Raw genomic sequence first — 18,912 nt, forward strand, 5'->3', positions numbered from 1 at the left:
TCTCATTTGCAATCATATCACATCTTTTTATTTTTCATATTAGGTTTCTGATGTTTTGTTCAGAATGAAATATAATTTGTATGGAATGCACTTTGAAAACTGTATGCATAGAGATTTTCAGTGCATTTCTTTTTAACTTTTAAGTCAACTGTCTTCCATGAAAAAGTATGAGAACAACTACAGCCAATGTCATGAAATGTACCCAAGAGTCATTACAAAATAGAATTAAATACGTGTATACGTGTATATACGTGTTACCTATTCTCACATCGGACTCTGACTTTTTAAACTGAGTGGCGATTTGCTGTGTGTTTGTTTATTCTACATTAGATAGAGATATAGGGGAGGGTTGGGATCTCACAAAACATCTTCAACCCCGCTGCTTTTTTGCGCCAGTCCCGAGTCTTTGGCCATTGTTAGTCTTGTATGTCATTTTAATTTTGGTTCATTTATATGTTTCGGAGTTTCGTTTGACATCCAATTTCGCTGAACTAGTACACATTTTGGTTTAGGGACCAGCTGAAGCCCTCGTCGGATGTGGAATTTTCTCGCTGTGTTGAAGACCCATTGGTGGCCTTGGGCTGTTTTCTGCTCTTTGGTCGGGTTGTTTTCTCTTTGACACATTCCCCGTTTCCATTCTCATTTATATTTACGGTATTAATGTGAATAACCTTTTTAAAAAACTTTATGATTGTTATGTTAACTGTTGCTTTATGAATCATGTTTTTTCAGAAGAGGTTGCAATGATTACACAAAACGGTCCTGCTTGTTGTTATTAGAATAACGTTTGATAATGGTCGTATCACGTAGACTACATGGTTTTTTTTCTAATTATGTACTCGTATGTGTATGCTGAATTTGTTCTCAACAAACTATGCCTTTCCGAAGTGGGTTAAATAGTTAGGTGGTAATATATATATGGCTGTTACACATGGCTACTAGAATGATTTGTTGTCAATATTCTAATGAGCTTCTGAACACCACAAAGTATTTATAAATTTTTCAGCTAGTATTTTATATGAATGTATACTTAATAGTTAGATATAATTGTAGGATTATCAGTGTATACAGATCAACCATACAAGGTTCGTCTACAGAAGAATTACTCTCTTATCGTGTCTAGTATTAAACACGATGACATAGTAGATCATCTGATAACAAATGATGTGTTGTCAGTTGATGAAAAGGAAAAGATAGAAAAGGGTCATTCACAAAAGGAAAAGAACAGACAATTAATGGACTTGCTTTTGCATAAAAGTGAAAAGGGATATACTGAATTTCTCCAAGCTCTACAAGACGACCCTGCATATACATACCTAGCAGAACAGATAATAAAACAGACATAACAGAGGGAGATATATCAGCATTCAAGAAATTTAACACATCCACATGAAAAGATTAGTTAAATCAATGTACCATACGCACTAACGTATAGAAACAGAAGATAAATATGTACAGTTCCAAAATTGTAGACTAGTTTTATTATATAATCCTACTTGTCTATATTTCTTCTTTATCTGTAAAATAGTTGTCTTTCATCTGTTATCATTTACTGCTTAATTCATTCTTATAGGTTGCACTTCTGTTAATGTAAACAATGCAATTTCCCATTGGAACTCCCTTTGTGGTTAAAGCTGTGCCACTTTTACTATGAAGTTTCGTAAAAAACTATATCCTAGAACGGAAAGTTGATAGGCACTACTTTTTTATTCAAAGGTCAAACCATAGGGCTGTGCGGCATATTTTCTACAGCTATATGCCCCGAATTTCTAAGAGTTTAACTTATACTAAAATTCTGTTCTACCCCTACCTTCACTCTGAGTCTTCCTCAGATTTCAATTTTCGCCGCTACCATGTTTTTTTATACTGGTAACATTCCAAAGTTATTTCTCTATGAGATGAAACATAGAGATCATATCTAGGAACCAGTACGTAAACAAAACAAAATATCTATGAATATTATATATCTCCCCAATAGAGGTGGGTCTTGTGAAACAGCTGTATTTACAAAGTGCAACCTATACTAACATTTACTCAAATGAAAAACTCTTGGAAAACACTTTTTCTCACAACAATACTTACTTATCAGAATAAGTAAATAGAAATATCAATATGGTTGGTGCGATTTCATTTGTAATTTATGTTCAACTTGAAATCTTTCTGTTTCTCAAAAATGGTATTTGCAGTTTTAAGAATCATTGAAGTTTAAACTGTTGCATTCCACAACCTATTCTTACACGTGTGCTTTTCCTAAAAAATAGTTTCAAATTGCATACAGTTCAAGCAGCAACATGTTGATACAGGGTAAAAGTTGGACCAGTATGGGTTTCAGTTTGAAACAAGGATTCCACGACTTTCAAGTCCTCAATAATTTAAACAAAATGTAAACAAAGGAGAAGGTCCGGTAAAAGCAAAATTTTGCTTAAAATTTGAAGTACATCCAAAGAAAGATTTTTGACATTTTTAAAACACGTAAGTGTCTACTTCAGACGATTCAATTAGTTTATGTAAAAGATTTAAACTGATTTGGTCATTAAAGACGCTCAAATTCAAGCTTAAATATGAAAAATCTTTCAAATATGCCATTAAACGTCACTTTCAGACGGTTTTTGACCAAAATGTAAGTAGCCGCATTTGTGTTTTGTCTCAAACTATATATATAGTGTTTTAAATTATCAAACACAACATATACATACATAGTAAGACTGAACATAAGTGCGGTCACTTCCATTTTGGATAAAACTTAAAAATAAGCACAAATGCTAACATTGTGAAGATTTCAGTAATTTTGCACGAATGAATGGTGCTAGTACTTGATGCATGTGCACTGTATTGTTAAAAAAACAGCCCATATATATGGAACAAAAGTATTCTACTATCCAATAAATAGTTAAAAGTTTACAATTTTAATAAATGTGTAAAAAAGCTACATTTGCGGCCAAAAAGGCGTCTCACTGGGTTTACCCCTTTCATGACCTTTACACTATAGTGGTGATTAAGGTTTAAACATTGCATATATCATGAATGTATATAGTGTACAAATTCTTTCAAAATGTATATGTGTATACATGGAACACAGTCTGCTATAAAAAAAAATTGGAAGAGTAAATAAATTGTAATCAAATGAAATAAGACTGCATACATTGAATAGTCATAATTATATATTATTAAGTGATAGTTAAATGTATGTTAAAGTATTGATTGTGTACCCAAATATAAAATTACAGTGAGATAGGGCTGTGGCACCGTTAAAGTCCACAATTCCGCTAAAGTTCACAACACCGCTAAAGTCCACAACAAATTTCCGGAAAAGTCCACAACGCCGCTAAAGTCCACAAACTTTCCGCTTAAGTCCACAAAATGACCTCCGCTAAAGTCCACAAGAAAACGCCGTTAAAGTCCACAATAACAAGTTCCGCTAAAGTCCACAAAAAACACCGTTAAAGTCCACACTACTTTTTTTATTATTAGAATATCAATTCGCTTTTTTTATCCCGGTAGTACAATACAAAGCATGGGATTTTGTTCTTGGTAGTTATTTTTTATCAGTTTGATAAATGAAAAAAAGTACAGTATCTGTAGAAGATTTTGTTCCATTAATTTGATCTTTGTATTATGATGATCCGTTCAATGAATCAAACAGGCCAATTTGGACATCATTTCTAAAAAGTTATCTAGTCATAGTAAATTCGTTAGTTATTACATAATTACTGCATTCTTCAAGTACTGTTTTTTTTATTCTTTGTATATAATCACTTTTTTACGTCACTATAAATGTACAGAGCAAAAGTCTCGGGACATGTTATTAATAATGTTTTTTTTTATGTTGATGTTTAAAAACATGAGCACCGACAAGAAATTCGACATATAATTCGATTTTGCTAGTTTTAATAGAATTGTTACTAAACATAAGCACATGGACATGGGGTCATAATAAAAGAGGGACGAAAGATACCAGAGGGACAGTCAAACTTATAGATCGAAAACAAACTGACAACGTCATGGCCAAAAATAAAAAGACAAACAGACAAATAATAGTACAGATGACACAACATAGAAAACTAAAGACTAAGCAACACGAACCCCACCAAAAACTGGGGGTGATCTCAGATGCTCCGGAAGGGTAAGCAGATCCTGCGTACATGTGGCACCCGTCGAGTTGCTTATGTTATTACAAATCCGGTAAATAGTCTAATTCGGTAAGTCACATTCGTGAAAAGGGAAGAGTATTGTAGTTACGACATAAGGAACATATCCGATATCATCTGTGAAACGGTTATTCCATAACGGTCAACCAACTCGTGATGGCGTCCATAAAATTTACGAAGGGATGACTTCAACTTCACCATCTGGAACTCTTGGTTTAATAGCTTCCTTGTGAGCAGCAATCCTTTATCAAGGAAATCATGATAGGAAACACAAGCCCGGGAATATCGTATCAATTGGGAGATATATACTCCGTATGCAGGCGCTGCTGGAATGTTGCTACATAGAAATGGAAAGTTCACAATTGGGAAGCTGAAATCATCTCTTTTGTCGTAAAGTTTTGTTTTCAACCGAACCTCATTGTCAATTTCTAGATGTAAGTCAAGATATGAGGCAGACTTAACTGTATCTGTAGTATCCTTTATCTCTAGTTCGATGGGATAGATTCGTTCAACATAGTCACCAAATTTTGTATTATTTAGTGAGAGAACATCATCTATATAGCGGAACGTAGAGTTAAAGGATATTGCTAACTTCTTATCTCTCTTCCTAAGAAGCTCTTGTATGAAGTCAGCCTCATAATAATAAAGAAACAAGTCGGCAAGAAGAGGGGCACAATTGGTTCCCATTGGAATTCCGACAGACTAATGTATCCGGAACTCCCCTCAAGCTATTTTTTCAACTTTTATATAGTTTGCCGATATAAAAATAGCTGGATAGTAAAACAGCACAAATAAGTAAAAATATCAGTATAGATGACCAGGAATAGATAGGTAAACGTTATTTGTATAAATGGCTTGAAATCAGAACTTTGACAAAATATTGCCTCGTAAAAAAGGGGGAGGATAGGGTACATCATCATGACCCCATGTACCTGTGTAAATAAGATGTGGTATGAGTGCCAATGAGACCACTCTCCATCCAATATTTTTGTATTGATAATTGCTATTGGATTAACGTATTTAAGAACCTACATTGTATACATAATTATTATAACAAGACTGGACACACTTAAATGTCTTCCCTGTTTTAGTGTTTATAATTGAAGTTATTTGAAAGTGAACAATTTTTTTTACAACAATTATCAATTCAATGATCAATGAACATGATGTCAAGGTGAGATAAATCTTTTCAGACAGACATGGAGGCCGTATAAATTCATCCATCGCTTAAAGTATCTCGGAAGCAAACATCATCAAGAAATAAGAACTTTGACTAATGAACCATTAAATAAGGTCAAGGAAATATGACACAGACCAGACAGACAGTCATGTACACCTTTTAACCATTCAATACACAAGATGTATACATGACTTTAATATCACTTATAATATCTGAGAAACTGTCAAAACTATATATTAAGCATTTCAGTTTAATTCTATCAATCTCACAAGTAAACAGCTGGCTTGACGTTTTTTGTAGTAAAGTTCCTAAATTTTCTAAAAACTTATCTTCCAACATTATTTGTATTTCAAATAACTTCAATTTCAGTGAGCATTTTAACTCAATTTCATACTTAATACAGGAGATTAACTGATAAAGTTACAATGTAGCGTGGGTTTTGAATTTGTTTAAAGTTTTTATTTCATTTTTTAATTCTAGATTAGACACATTTCTTAAAATTAGGCAGACGGCACGCGTACGGTCCGACCGTATACGTATTTTGAATAAATTCGTCTACGGTCCAGACCATATACGCGTATGGTCTAAATGCGCATATGGTCTGGAACATCCGTACATTGGATTTGATGTGATTAAAGTGATTACAATTTGATAAAATTAGTAGGTGAACTACTAAAAAATTGTAAAAAACAATAACATTATAATGTTATGTTGATTTTTACAAAACGAGGAAGAAGTTATATTTTTATTTATTTAATGCAGAATGCCTGTCTATCAGTTACTTGCTAGTTATTATAAAAGACAGTGTTAGTTTTTTAACACGATTGAAATAGTTAGATAAGAATTCTGAGTATTCGTACATTTAATTTAGTTTTGAATTTACCTTGTTCACCAATAACGAAGTACATGATTGTTTACTGAGAATGTGTACGGTACAGGGTCCTAAAGATGTAAATTTCGATTAAGATTATGAGTAAAGGGTTATATCCAAGCCATTATTGTACGGTTGAAAGTCAAGTCAAGTACATGACCCTATTGGTCATGTAAGCTATGTAAGATGTTAGATTTTCCTACGAAGCTTCAGTAGAATGGACGTGAAGATTTTAGTTTAAAGAAATGCATGTCCATGGGGACCGAGCACTAGAGGTCTAAAGTAATACGCTTCAATAGAAAAAGCTTAAACTATGTGTTCCTTAAAACCAACAATGATCATATTTAGGTCAAGTGAACGATACAAGCTTAAGATCACATGATACTCTAGTTTTAATAATATTTAGATATGTATATGTTGTACAGAATTTCCTGTTGTTTATTAAATTTGAATGTTCATTCTATACTTCATTATTATCAATTTTCATAGAACCAAAAAACGATTGTAATGTTGATCGCCTTTCCTATTTTTTTTATACCAAACAAATCAAGGGAAGGAACTAAGACACGAGCAGCCACTTTGATTTGTTTAGTAATTCATGGCAAACTTGATATCAGAGTAATATTTTGATTTTGATGTTGTCAATTGAAAATGTTTGCCTACCAGGTCATTCGACCTATTAACTGATTAACCGGAAGTAAAGTAGGTGGTCAAAGGTCTTGTTTAAAGTAATCTGCTAGTTCATGGTATTAGAGTCTGATGATTTTCTCATCTAAATCTGAAACCTAGTTTATGCAAGTTCCGCCAATTTTTTTTAGAGTGTTTTGATCAAATTTGCATCTTCAAATTGTTTTACAGTGACCTACAACATATATGTTCCAGACCATATTAGTATTTGGACCGTACGCGTACGGTCTGGAGCGAATGCGTACTTTTTCAAAACACGCTTACGGTCGGACTGTACGCGTACGGTCTGCCTAATTTTGTGTATTAGATACAAATGTACATTACAGATCAACATAACTGAAATCTTAAATTAATACAAAAAGTTCAATTGCAATTGAAATAAAAACTTAAAATTCTAATTGTTCAAAAAAGTCATGTTCATTTGATATGGTAATCTTCTGTATTTAGCATGTCTGTAATACACGAAATTGAATTATGCTCGCTGAAATTGAAGTTATTGGAAGTAAACATAATGTGGTAAGAAAAGTTTTTAGAATATTTAGGAACTTTACTAGAAAATGTAAATGGAAAGGAATATGCATGACCAAAACATGTAAATGTAAAAAATCTAATGTTCCTTGTGGGCGAGAGTGCCAAAAAAGAAAATAAATAATTCATTTCAATTGATTGAATGTTCGCTTATTCTCTTTATTCATGTAATTGTAACAATATTAGTTTAAGATTTTAACAAATGCCTGTATTTAAGAATTGAATGATTCTTTTTGTAAATTCATTGGGGTGTAAAAGCGTTGACCGAAGTACATTTTGTATGAAGCGCTTCCGCGCTTCATTCTAAAAAGGTGCGCAAATCTTTTATACTTGTATTCATCATGGGTAAGACATAATACAGAACCGCATCTGCGTATAATGTATTAAATTCATCTTCAACGCATTCTGAAACAAATACATTTTCCTTTTTGAAAACCAAACAAACATGCAAACTAATGAGTGATCGAAATCTGCTTAGCACCACACAATGCATGTGTGGAATTCTTTTATTTATCATTATTTTGATTTCAAACAAGAACATTATGGTTTAAAGTCTGTTTTTGGAATAAGGGACCGTTTTGGCTGCTGTGGAGCATAACAGAAACTGAATGGATTTCGTTCTTATGTTTTATAGATATTTGCAAAGATATTTGCAAACGAAATTTCAATGTCAAATATAGGCTCCAAGATATGTCAGTGTGAATAAATGGTTACCAAAGAAAATACAAAAAGAGCGCCATAGCTAGATAACTTTTTAGAAATGTTGCCTGTTTGATTCATAGAAAATCACAATACAAAGATCTTTTATGGGGATCAAAATCAGAATCTTTTCATTTATCAAAAATATAATTCAAGCGGATAAGAAATACTTTCCAAGAACAGAAGTCCATGCTTTTATTAAATCTATACCATCGGGATTAAAAAAAAAAGTTGTGTGGACTTTAACGGTGTTTTTTGTGATCTTTAGCGGAACTTGTTATTGTGGAATTAAACGGGTTTTTTTTTTGTGGACTTTAGCGGAGGTCATTTTGTGGACTTTAGCGGAAAGTTTGTGGACTTTAGCGGAAATTTGTAAAGGACTTTAGCGGTGTTTTGGACTTTAGAGGAATTGTGGACTCTAACGGTGCCACATAGGGCTTACCATCCATCAAAAAGTTAAATCACAAAAATACTGAACCGAGGAAAATTCAAAACGGAAAGTCCCTAATCAAATGGCAAAATCAAAAGCACAAACACATCAAACGAATGGACAACAACTGTCATATTCCTGACTTCAAATTATTTTGTAGACAATTTTTATAAGGTTTAGCACATTTTGTTCATACTTGAGAGGTTGCAGAAATCCACACATTTCATGCACTTCCCCTACTATCATTAAAACAAAATTGTAACCACACGTGCCTTGAAACACATTGTATTTACTTTAAATGATTGTGTATCCTTCTAAGATAACACGTGACTTAAAAAACAGTGTGATTCGTTTTGGAATAATTTTCTTTAGTTGTATTTTCTACACCTTGTATACTTCTATCTAACTTGATATGTTGCCTCATGTGAAGATCAGTTTTATTTCACAATTATTTTTTTAAAAGTGGTTAACATACCAGAAATGGAGTTACATAAATTATGTACTAAACTTAATTAACTTACTGATAAAAGTTGAAATTAGTTGATGTTCTTTCACTGCACCTCTGAATTAACTCACAAATAAAAGGCATACAAGGCCACGCGAGCTGCTGTCGTCCCATGGCGTCCGTTGTCGTCATCCGTAGACCGTCTGTCATCGTAAACTTTAAAAATAATCTCCTTTGCCACTCCCAAGTAAGGAATGTGGCAGTTGTTGTTCTCTTGTTCCGTTGATTGATAGCGTTTGATTTCTTCAGTTTTATGGATTTTCCTTTGTTTAATTCACCTTGGAGTTCGTTATTTTTGTTTTACCTTACGTTCCAAAACAACCGGGTTGATATTGTCGTACTTAACATGATTATTCCTTAGGGAATCTAGTATACACATTGAGTCTAATCCTTCAACAAACATGGCCGCAGTTTCTAAAATATAACATGTTTGTGAAGCGTAGTTGGTGGCTTATATTTATAATTACACCTTATGTAAGAATCCTGGGTTTTGATTGGTTGATAGCCAGTGTATTTTTCACCAATTTACTGTTATCAAATGAATATCGTTCATTTTTTAACGCCGCCGGGGTATATGCAAAAAGGATATGCCTTTTTTACCCTCTCTGTCGTGGTATTTGCCAAAAAATACTCTATCCGACTTGACGCTTGTAACGTCACGATCATCAATGCGTTTTTGAACGTTAACATTCGGTGTAATTAAACAGATATAGCATGTTCTTGAGGGGTATTTGCAAAAAACACCTTACGGCTCGCGAAATTTAACATTCTCTCGACTGGTATTTTTCGCAAATACCACTCCTCAACATGATATATCTGTTCAAAACAAACTAAGGCAGTAAAAGCAAAAATGACAAGGTGATAATTAACAGGTCAAACATGTGAAAGTCTATCTCAAATGTGATTGTCAGAAAATTAGACAACCTTTTTCGGAGTTGATGTCCCTGAAATTTCAATGTTTAGCAAAGTTTACATTATTGGCTTATATGTCAAAAGTAAAGCAGTTGGAGCAAACGACATGGATAAAATAGTTTAGCAGGTCAGTGTTTTTGCAAATTTCGAAGTTTTTAGCACGTATAATCAGATAGATAGAAATTGTACACAAATGTAAAATTATCAGAATATCATCTACAAATAAGTTAACATGGACGAAATCGTCCATTGATCCCTTGTAAGAGTTATTGGCTTTGAATGATCGTTTTGACCACTTTTGCAGTCTACAAATAACTAAACATGATAGATGTTGGCGATTGAATCATTCATGGAGTAATTGCTCTTGAAATATAATTTTTATCAATTATTTGCAGTAACCATAATAGACAAAGAGAAAATGAAATAGCAAAAATGTTCATCAAATAAGATCTTCAAATTGTCAACATGACTGATGTCATCAGTTGACCCCTCATAAGAGTTATTACCATAATCATGATAATAGTTTTTAAACTGTTCGCAATATATGCATGCAGCTTCATAGATAGACAAAAATGTATAAAAGTAAAGATAATAAGCACTGTTTGCTGCTCTGTGGTCGGGTTGTTGTCTCTTTGACACATTTCCCATTTCAATTCTCAATTTTACCATAAGATCTACAAATATGTCATGGCAGAAATTGTCAACTTTCTCTTCTTAGTAGGTAAGATCATTATTACCTATTTCATGATTTTTTTTTGAGAAACTGTGATAGCTAGAGCACAACAACATAAAGCAAACATTATCAGCAAAATAACATCTGCAAATAAGTCAATATTGTTGAAATATTTGAGAAGTGACTGTTTTTTTTTCATGATATTTAGCAAGTGTTCCATTTTCTGCCGAAACCGTAACATGCGTAATAGACAGAGAGAAACAGTACTAGCAAAAATATTCAGCACATGAAGATCTAAAAATTAGTCATAATGGTCGAAATTGTCAACTGACTCCTTATTGAAGTTATTTCCCCTGAATGATGAATTTTATCACTTTTTTGTATTGTGCAAACATTATGGAAGATTTAGAAAGCTAATAAAATCAGTAAAATAAGATCTACAAGTTAGTCAACATGGTCATATTGTCAGACTCCTTATAGAATGTATTACCATTACATTTACGATTTTCGAAAACTCGAAAAATTTAGTTGTAAGCAATTATACAAAATGATCAAAAATGAAATCTTTAAAAATGCAACTTAATATTATTCACAAACTAGCATACGTAACTGATTTCAATAAAATTTAAAATAAATAATTTTGCTAGATGAGCGATTCAGGCCCCTAGGAGCCTCTTGTTTCTTTTTCGACATCTGCCAATTCACTTATATATACATTGATGCAGTTCCTTTTTTTATTTTTGCATGTTCCTGTATATTTTTTAGCTGGCTTTCTTTTGTTTGTGTTTTTTTTTTAAATGTAATTATAATATGATTGGAGAATGAGTTTCCTCTGTGTTTTGTACTTTTTATAGGCTGTATATCTTAATCTTAAAAAACATTGTAAGTTACACTTTAAAGCGTATTCATACACATGTATATTATTGCTGAAATTGGATTCCTGACCATTTGTTCTACTTGTGGAGGTAAATAAAAAACAGGGTACTAGTTTAATTCTTGATGATTACCTTAGTAACATTCAAATCTGAAAGACGAATAAATGTTTTTTAATTGTTCTTTCATTAGTGTCTCTCATTCCCGACTGTCGGTAATCCCAGATATAAATGAATAGTTTACAAGCAATTGAATGAAATTTCGGGTAACAGTTAACTATGTTCATCTTTGCCTAGAAAAACATTTTTTATCATTAAACGAATTGACGGAAGGGAGTAGAAAATGATTACATGAGGTTTAAGTACGATGCATATTTATTTTGTTCTCGAGTGCAGAGATGCATAAAAATCCGGCATTCCGTCTTTTTGCACGTCAACATTCCGGATCAGACAGTGCATTGGTTAAATTAAACATTTTATCAAACGTCATAAACTTTAGTACTGTTTTTATCAAATTTAGCAAAATTTGTACAGACGCTTCTTCATGATAAAAGACAGTATCAACAAGAGGGAAATCGTGTTCATATTTTGATTAGCTAACCTTGCCTAAAGGGCTAGTTTGACCTATTCCCATCACTTAGCGTCTTTCTCTGTCATCTTTTGTGGAACTCCGTTGTCTTTTACCAAAGTCTTTTGTTCCGGGCACCTTAGTCTATTATAAATCATCGAAATAAGATACACGAATAAAAAAAATTGCCGAAATCTTCAAGTATTTCGTTATAGGAATTAATACCCTTAAAGGATACCTTTTAGCCATTTTTGTGTTATCTTTTGTAGCATATTTTAGTTGCATTGATATAATTATAATCTTAATTTTGTTATTGTGTCAAGCGCTCTGTGTATATTTTTTAATTAGATAACGCGCTTTATATATATATATCATTTAATAATAATAGTTGTGGGTTTGTCGGAACTTATAGGAAATATTCTTATATTTTTTTATGCAAACATCACTATGAGCTATACAGGCTCTTTGGAAACCTTTGATTTAAATCTGACTGATAAACTGACTTATTGTATGGAATAAAAAGTTGATATAATCTGGGATAGACGTTTGTGGACATCAATAACCTTGTCAAACCGTCATTGAATATTAAAAAAAAAACTTCAATATAAGCTTCTTCGAAATAAAACAAAAAAGAGCAATCTGGGCAATCTTTTGATTTCATTTTGATTTGTGATCTACATAGATTTACTATAAAATCTTTTTGTTACTCAACATCTGTAAAATTTGTGGCAGCATATGGTACTGTTGAACCCTTTACGAAGTTATATATAGAATTATCGTCACGCCGTGTGAAGCTCCCAATGTGTTTGTTTATACACGTTTTGCTGATTTACTGATCGATATTAATAAGTTGAGATCTATAATATCTAGTATCCTCAAGCATATTGTCGTGTTTCAACTTAAGCCAAATAAACAACAACCAACCTTAACCCTAATGAATATTTCTTCTTTTACTTTAAAATGTATACTTGTATAATTATATTCATGATAATGTTCAGAGTGTGAAGAGTTTTAGGGAAATATACCAGTTTCAAAAATAGTACAAAGTATGATTATATAATGTTTTGTAGTATGAAGATTTGTCTTATGTTATCCCACATGTATAGTATGCTTGAAGTCATTCATATGTTTTGCTTGTACCAATAAAATATTGAATTCAATTGAAGTTCCTTCAAATCTATTATGGCAGCAAAGATTTGGTTGACATAGGAAATGATAAATACAGCAAACAGATATTCTATTGAAAGTACACCCTTTTACATGTTACATGTTAATTCTGTCAAGATCATCACTTTAAAGTGTTTGGTTTGGCATGGTGGATATCAAAATATAATTTTTGCAGTTTCGTTTATCTATTTGCCAAATCTTGCAACAGGCAGGAAGTCTAATGAATGGAGCATATATTTTCGCTGATATGCCATTTACTTAGTCTTGATTCAGACAAACACACAGTTGTAAATGTGAAATAACCCGTTCTCTTTTTCTAATGTTGATTTGTATCTCATCTCACTATCGATGATAGACAAGTATAAAAAGGTGAACATTAAATGCATATGGCAAGTATACATAGTAGACACATTAGTCTTTGAGACGTGTTTTGATGTGCTATACTTCAGTAAGACATACACATTTTGACTATTTGATTTTGGGTTTTTCGTCTTGCCTGTTATAAGACTCGGGAAGGCGGGAGACAATTCCCGTTTTTGTCGTAAGTGGCGGCGGCGTAAACATTACTGAAACAGTCTGGGGTTCAACATGTTTTAGACGCCAAATATTTGTCGAAGCTCTATGCAATTTTACAAAAACTTGGACATAAATTTCTTCTTTATCACGAATCAGCGTATACAACTGTTTTGTGAATCTGCAGTTTTGCCCCAAAAAAAATGGACTTACTTTCGTTAGTTGTCATTTAGATACAGGTAAGGGCTTAAATTTTGAAAACATAATTAAATTTTCAAATCTTTATGGAATGTAAAAAAAACTGTTTAGAGTAAGACCTTGACCCCCACATTTATCAGTATTTTACGAATAATCGGACAAAGCAGCCCATATTTAGATACAGTATGTTGTAACAGATTTTTAACCTTGAATAAATTTGTCGAACGTTAATTTTTATAAAAATTAAAAGTAATATTTTAGTTTTGATTTTTATTGATTTTTAAGTATTTCCCTGATCAATCGACTTTGTTTTTCGACAATTAACAGTACACTGGTAGCAGCAATCATAGGCAAGAACCAGAGTTCTGCGAAATCCTTAACAACTTTTTTCTGTTTTTTTTTTAGTTACACTTTTCTTTAGAGATATGTGATCATTGTTTCTTGTCATAATATTCTCTTGTCAAACTGCTCTTACATGTATATAGCTTAATCAATAAATTGCCAAGGTATGTGTGATTTATAGTGAATAATAAGTAAATTGTCATTTTGATTTGTAGGCTGTTGTAAATATAAAAATAACAAGTAAGGATGCTAACACAAAAGTCGCCAAAACGACCCCCAACCATTGTTCTGCTGTTTCCATGGTAACGGCAGCCATTTTGAAATTTCAAAGTCAGATATCACATCATACGTGACAGGTCACATTACTTACAAGTTTCATAAAAATTGGACCAATTTTCAAATTTAAGCATTCGTGTTTCCATGGTTACGGTGGCCATTTTGGAAATTCCAAAGTCAAATGCCACATCTACATAAGACAGTCAACATTTGTGTAAAGTTTCATTAAGTTTGAAGCATTTTGAATTTTTTGCAGTTTCCATGGTACCGGCAGCCATTTTGAAAATTCCAAAGTCGGATGGCACATGTACACATGACAGGTCACATTACTGTCAAGTTTCATAAAGATTGGACCAAATCTAGATTTTTCGCATTTTTGTTGTTTCCATGGCAACGGCGGCCATTTTTGAAATTCCAATGTCAAATTCCAAATCTACATACACTCGTTAACATCTCTGTAAAATTTCATTAAATTTGAAGCATTTAAAAAAAAATCACATTTTTGCAGTTTCCATGGTAACAGCGGCCATTTTAAAAATTCCAATGTCGAATTACAGCTACATATGGTGCTACCTGCAATAATCTTTCATTATATAACATAAAAAGTACACAGGAATAATTCAATACTATCACATGACTATTAATGTTCTAGAATGTTCCATGAAAATTTACCCTTTAAAATAATGCCAAGATGACCCCGGGCTGAAAAAAAAAAGTGGAATAGACACCTGGACATCGGTCTCTTGTATTACACAAAACTGAAAGGTTCTACCAGTAGCGAATCAATAGTAAAAAAATTACCCCACCCATGTTCCGGCCCCCAAATAGTGCCAAGTTGACCCCCATTTGAAATAAAAAATAGTGAATGCACCCCTAGGGATACTACTCCATCATCATACCAAATATAAAGTTTCCATCATTTAAGGCTTGGAAGAAAATGGTCGGACAAATTAGGGTTAAGAAGAATAATAATAACTAGATTTGCCATTGCAAGCAATAGCGGATGGCACCCTTCCCCCAATTGCCAGGCGAGCAGCATCCATTTAGAAAATTCCAAAGTAAAAGAGTGCATCTACACATGCAAATTATCATTTTTGTAAAGTTTCATTAAATTTGGAGCATTTTGAAATTTTGGACATTTTTGCTGTTTCCATGGTTACGGCGGCCATTTTGAAAATTCCAACTTCAAAATGCAACTCTGCCAATACCAGTTACCATTTCTGTAAACTTTTATCCATTGTGCAGCATTTTGATTTTTTTGGAAATTTTGGACATTTTTGCTGTTCCATGGTTACTGTGGATAATTCCAAAATTCTAGAAGCAGACATCTCATTGCCACATGTCATGTTATATATCAATACAGTTTCATTGATTTTGGTGAAATACTCTTTAAGAAAATGCTGATTTTATGCATTTTCCCATGGGGTCAATGTAAAACTTGCCCCAGTTTCCATGACAACGGCGGCCATTTTTGACTATCCAAATATTGTCTTGACATCTTAGCATACTGGGTAACATTTTCATAAAGTTTCATCCAGTTGGGTCTTAAAACGAAAGAGTTATAATTTTTGATATTTTAACTGTTTCCATGGTAACGGCAGCCATTTTGAAAATTCCGAAGTCAAACTGCAAATCAGCACATGCCAGTTACCATTCCTGTGGAGTTTCTTTCATTTTGGGTCACTTTGATTTTTTTCGCATTTTTGCTGTTTCCATGGAAACGGCGGCCATTTTTTACCATTCCATAGCAAGGTGCACAACTTTACATGGGGGTCCTCATTGTAGTTGAGTTCCATAAACATTGGTCCGTTCAGTTCTGAGAACTCGCGCGGACAAAATGTGTGGAAGAAAAATAAGGAAAAAAAGAAACGTAGAATAACAGTATGTCACCCCAACTCCGTTGAGGGTGCCATAATAATAATAATAAGAAGGAACGGGACAAAAACATAAAGTCCCCAAAACTCCGTTTTGGCGACTTAATAAGCGGTATAATTGCCAATGAGACAACTCTCCACAAGAGACACAAGGACACAGAAATTAACAACTATAGGTCACCGTACGGCATTCAACAATGAGTAAGTAAGTAATGCAAGTCTTTATGCTCGTTTTATTTTTGTTTCTTGTCATAGCTGTGTCAGATTATGACTTATGAGTAACTTATGAGTATATCCCCTTTGTATTTTTCGCCTCTTTTCTACAAACTACTTTACTCCGTGCTTACAATATACACATGTAATCATACGTGGTTCATAATCATACCCTAGCGTGACTTTAGGATTGAATATACCCGATTTCATTTTCCGTCGAACTTGCCGCTGGGAGCGTTTTGTTTTATTTTACTTCCGGCGAGATTTTTGTTTCTGAATTATGCCACATCAGAAGAGTAGGACATTGAAATAAATCAATATCCGACGTAATAAAATTTAAAGAACACATCACAACAAACACAGAATATTGTTCGGTTATATCTCAAGAGTCCGTTAGCAAAGTTCTGTACAGCACTAGACCTAATATATATTTGAACAAAAGGACGCTGGTTTTCATTTGTTCATGGCAGCGCAAACAGGTGTCTCTCATTAAAACAAAAATATTTTCCTCGTTAATTTAGAATAAAAGAAATGTTTTACACATTATTTCACAAAACGCTGACACAAAACATTTTCGTGCGCACTAAAACAAACATTTGATCTATTGATATTATAGCAGGAATTCTTCTTTTTAATATTCCAACTGTTTTTGTAAAGATAAGCTTTTCTTTATTAGCTATTTATCAAAACAAAATGGAGAAAAAAGTTAAAACGAAAAGATTCAAAAGTTATTTTCCAAATGATTACTCGCTAAGTTACAATCTGCACGAAATATATGTTACCACAGCCGGACAAATTATGTTTACTCCAAGTCAACCAATCTTTCCTCTTTCTCCTAAATGATACCCTAAGGTTATAAATTTGCAGCCACGTCCAGTCAGAGTGGGAAGTTAAATCCGATGCCACCCATAATAGATTGCCAAGCTTTCTACACGTTAGAAAACCCTTGCAACAACTCATGTTGCAAGTCTCAATTTCTTTCGGTACTCAATATACCATCATTTTCCAGTGATATTCTAAATTCACCACCCTTCATCCCAGTAGACCCCTATTGCAAGACCTACTTATTCATGCAGTTGATTATATTTGTTTTCGTCCTGAACATGCATGAAATATTTGCCACTGAACGTAAAGAACAACCAATCGATAATACTCGATGCGTGCTTGTCAGAGAAGCAGCAAATCTCAGTTCCAAGGTCAACGTTTAATAAGCTAGAGCTTAATAATAGAGATAGAACTTTTTTTTTATTTTGTCTCATTTTAGCCTTCTTTAACCACAATTTAATTTTGAAACCTTAACCATAACCATTGTAACTTTGAACTTTTGGAAAAAAATATTTCAAAGACATTTTCAAAGTCATGCTTTTAAATAAAAATTACTTACTAGTATTCAATTATGTTTAGTCAAATACTGTCCGTTAAGTCTTGAAATAACATCGATCCTGTTCAGAGTTTGTTAAGGGTTATTGGGTTTTCTTCTGAATCATGAAGGTATCCCGTTTTATTTTCTGAAATTGAAGAACAATATTTCATAAAGATATCGATCATGTTGATATTCTTCTAATTCAGCTTCATATATTGTTTCAGATCCCTTTAGGGTATGAATAACACGCTGATTTTATTTGACAAAAACTACATGAAATTTTCAAATGAATGTAAAAAAATTGTTTATAAAATATATTATTAAGAAAGAAAAAACGGATTTTTCAAAATGGGTTTATTAATTGAAAATTTGATAATGAATTTAAAAGTTCCACTTGAAATTTGACGGACGAAAATTGTAAATAAATTGACAATTTTCCAAAATTATAAATAAATAAAAATACATGATTGTTAACTGTAGATAATCTTGAACATCAAATGATCTTCTTGGTACATAGTAAAACTATATAAATCCTTGGTACACATCTGTTGGTAATGTGTATCTGTATTTACCTACTTGGAGAGAAGCACTTTCCTAATCATTTAATTATTTATTTAAACTATGAATGATATGGTTCAAAGGCTGAATGTCCTGCAAAATCTAGGTGGTAATTATATTGAATGTCTTTTAGGAAATGACTCTCAGGTGTGAAATAAATCTGGGACTAGTATACTACAATATATTATATTCCAGAATAAATGCAGGTGGAAACGTTCTTAAAATAAGTCTCCGTAATAGTATTTACCTACCAAAACGTAGGAACCAATCATATCATATATTACAAAAAAGTCTGGTGCTGTACGTCCCATTGGTTGCGTGGATCATGTGATATT

At 32.8% G+C, this 18,912-nt stretch overlaps 1 protein-coding gene across 10 annotated transcripts in view; it reads left to right on the top strand.

The window, feature by feature from the left end:
* Nucleotides 1-7,552, top strand: part of LOC127703064 (uncharacterized) — a 434,903-nt gene extending 427,351 nt beyond the window's left edge. For all 10 annotated transcript variants that reach the window (XM_052207446.1, XM_052207448.1, XM_052207449.1 and 7 more), the window contains one exon: nt 1,054-7,552. In XM_052207446.1, the coding sequence (XP_052063406.1) occupies nt 1,054-1,346 (293 nt within the window). In that variant the 3' untranslated portion in view covers nt 1,347-7,552. The remainder of the gene's footprint in view (nt 1-1,053) is intronic.
* The last annotated feature ends 11,360 nt before the right edge of the window (nt 7,553-18,912 follow it).

This window comes from Mytilus californianus, unplaced genomic scaffold, assembly GCF_021869535.1.
Source record: "Mytilus californianus isolate M0D057914Y unplaced genomic scaffold, xbMytCali1.0.p SCAF_5, whole genome shotgun sequence".
Classification (NCBI taxonomy): Eukaryota; Metazoa; Mollusca; class Bivalvia; order Mytilida; family Mytilidae; genus Mytilus; species Mytilus californianus.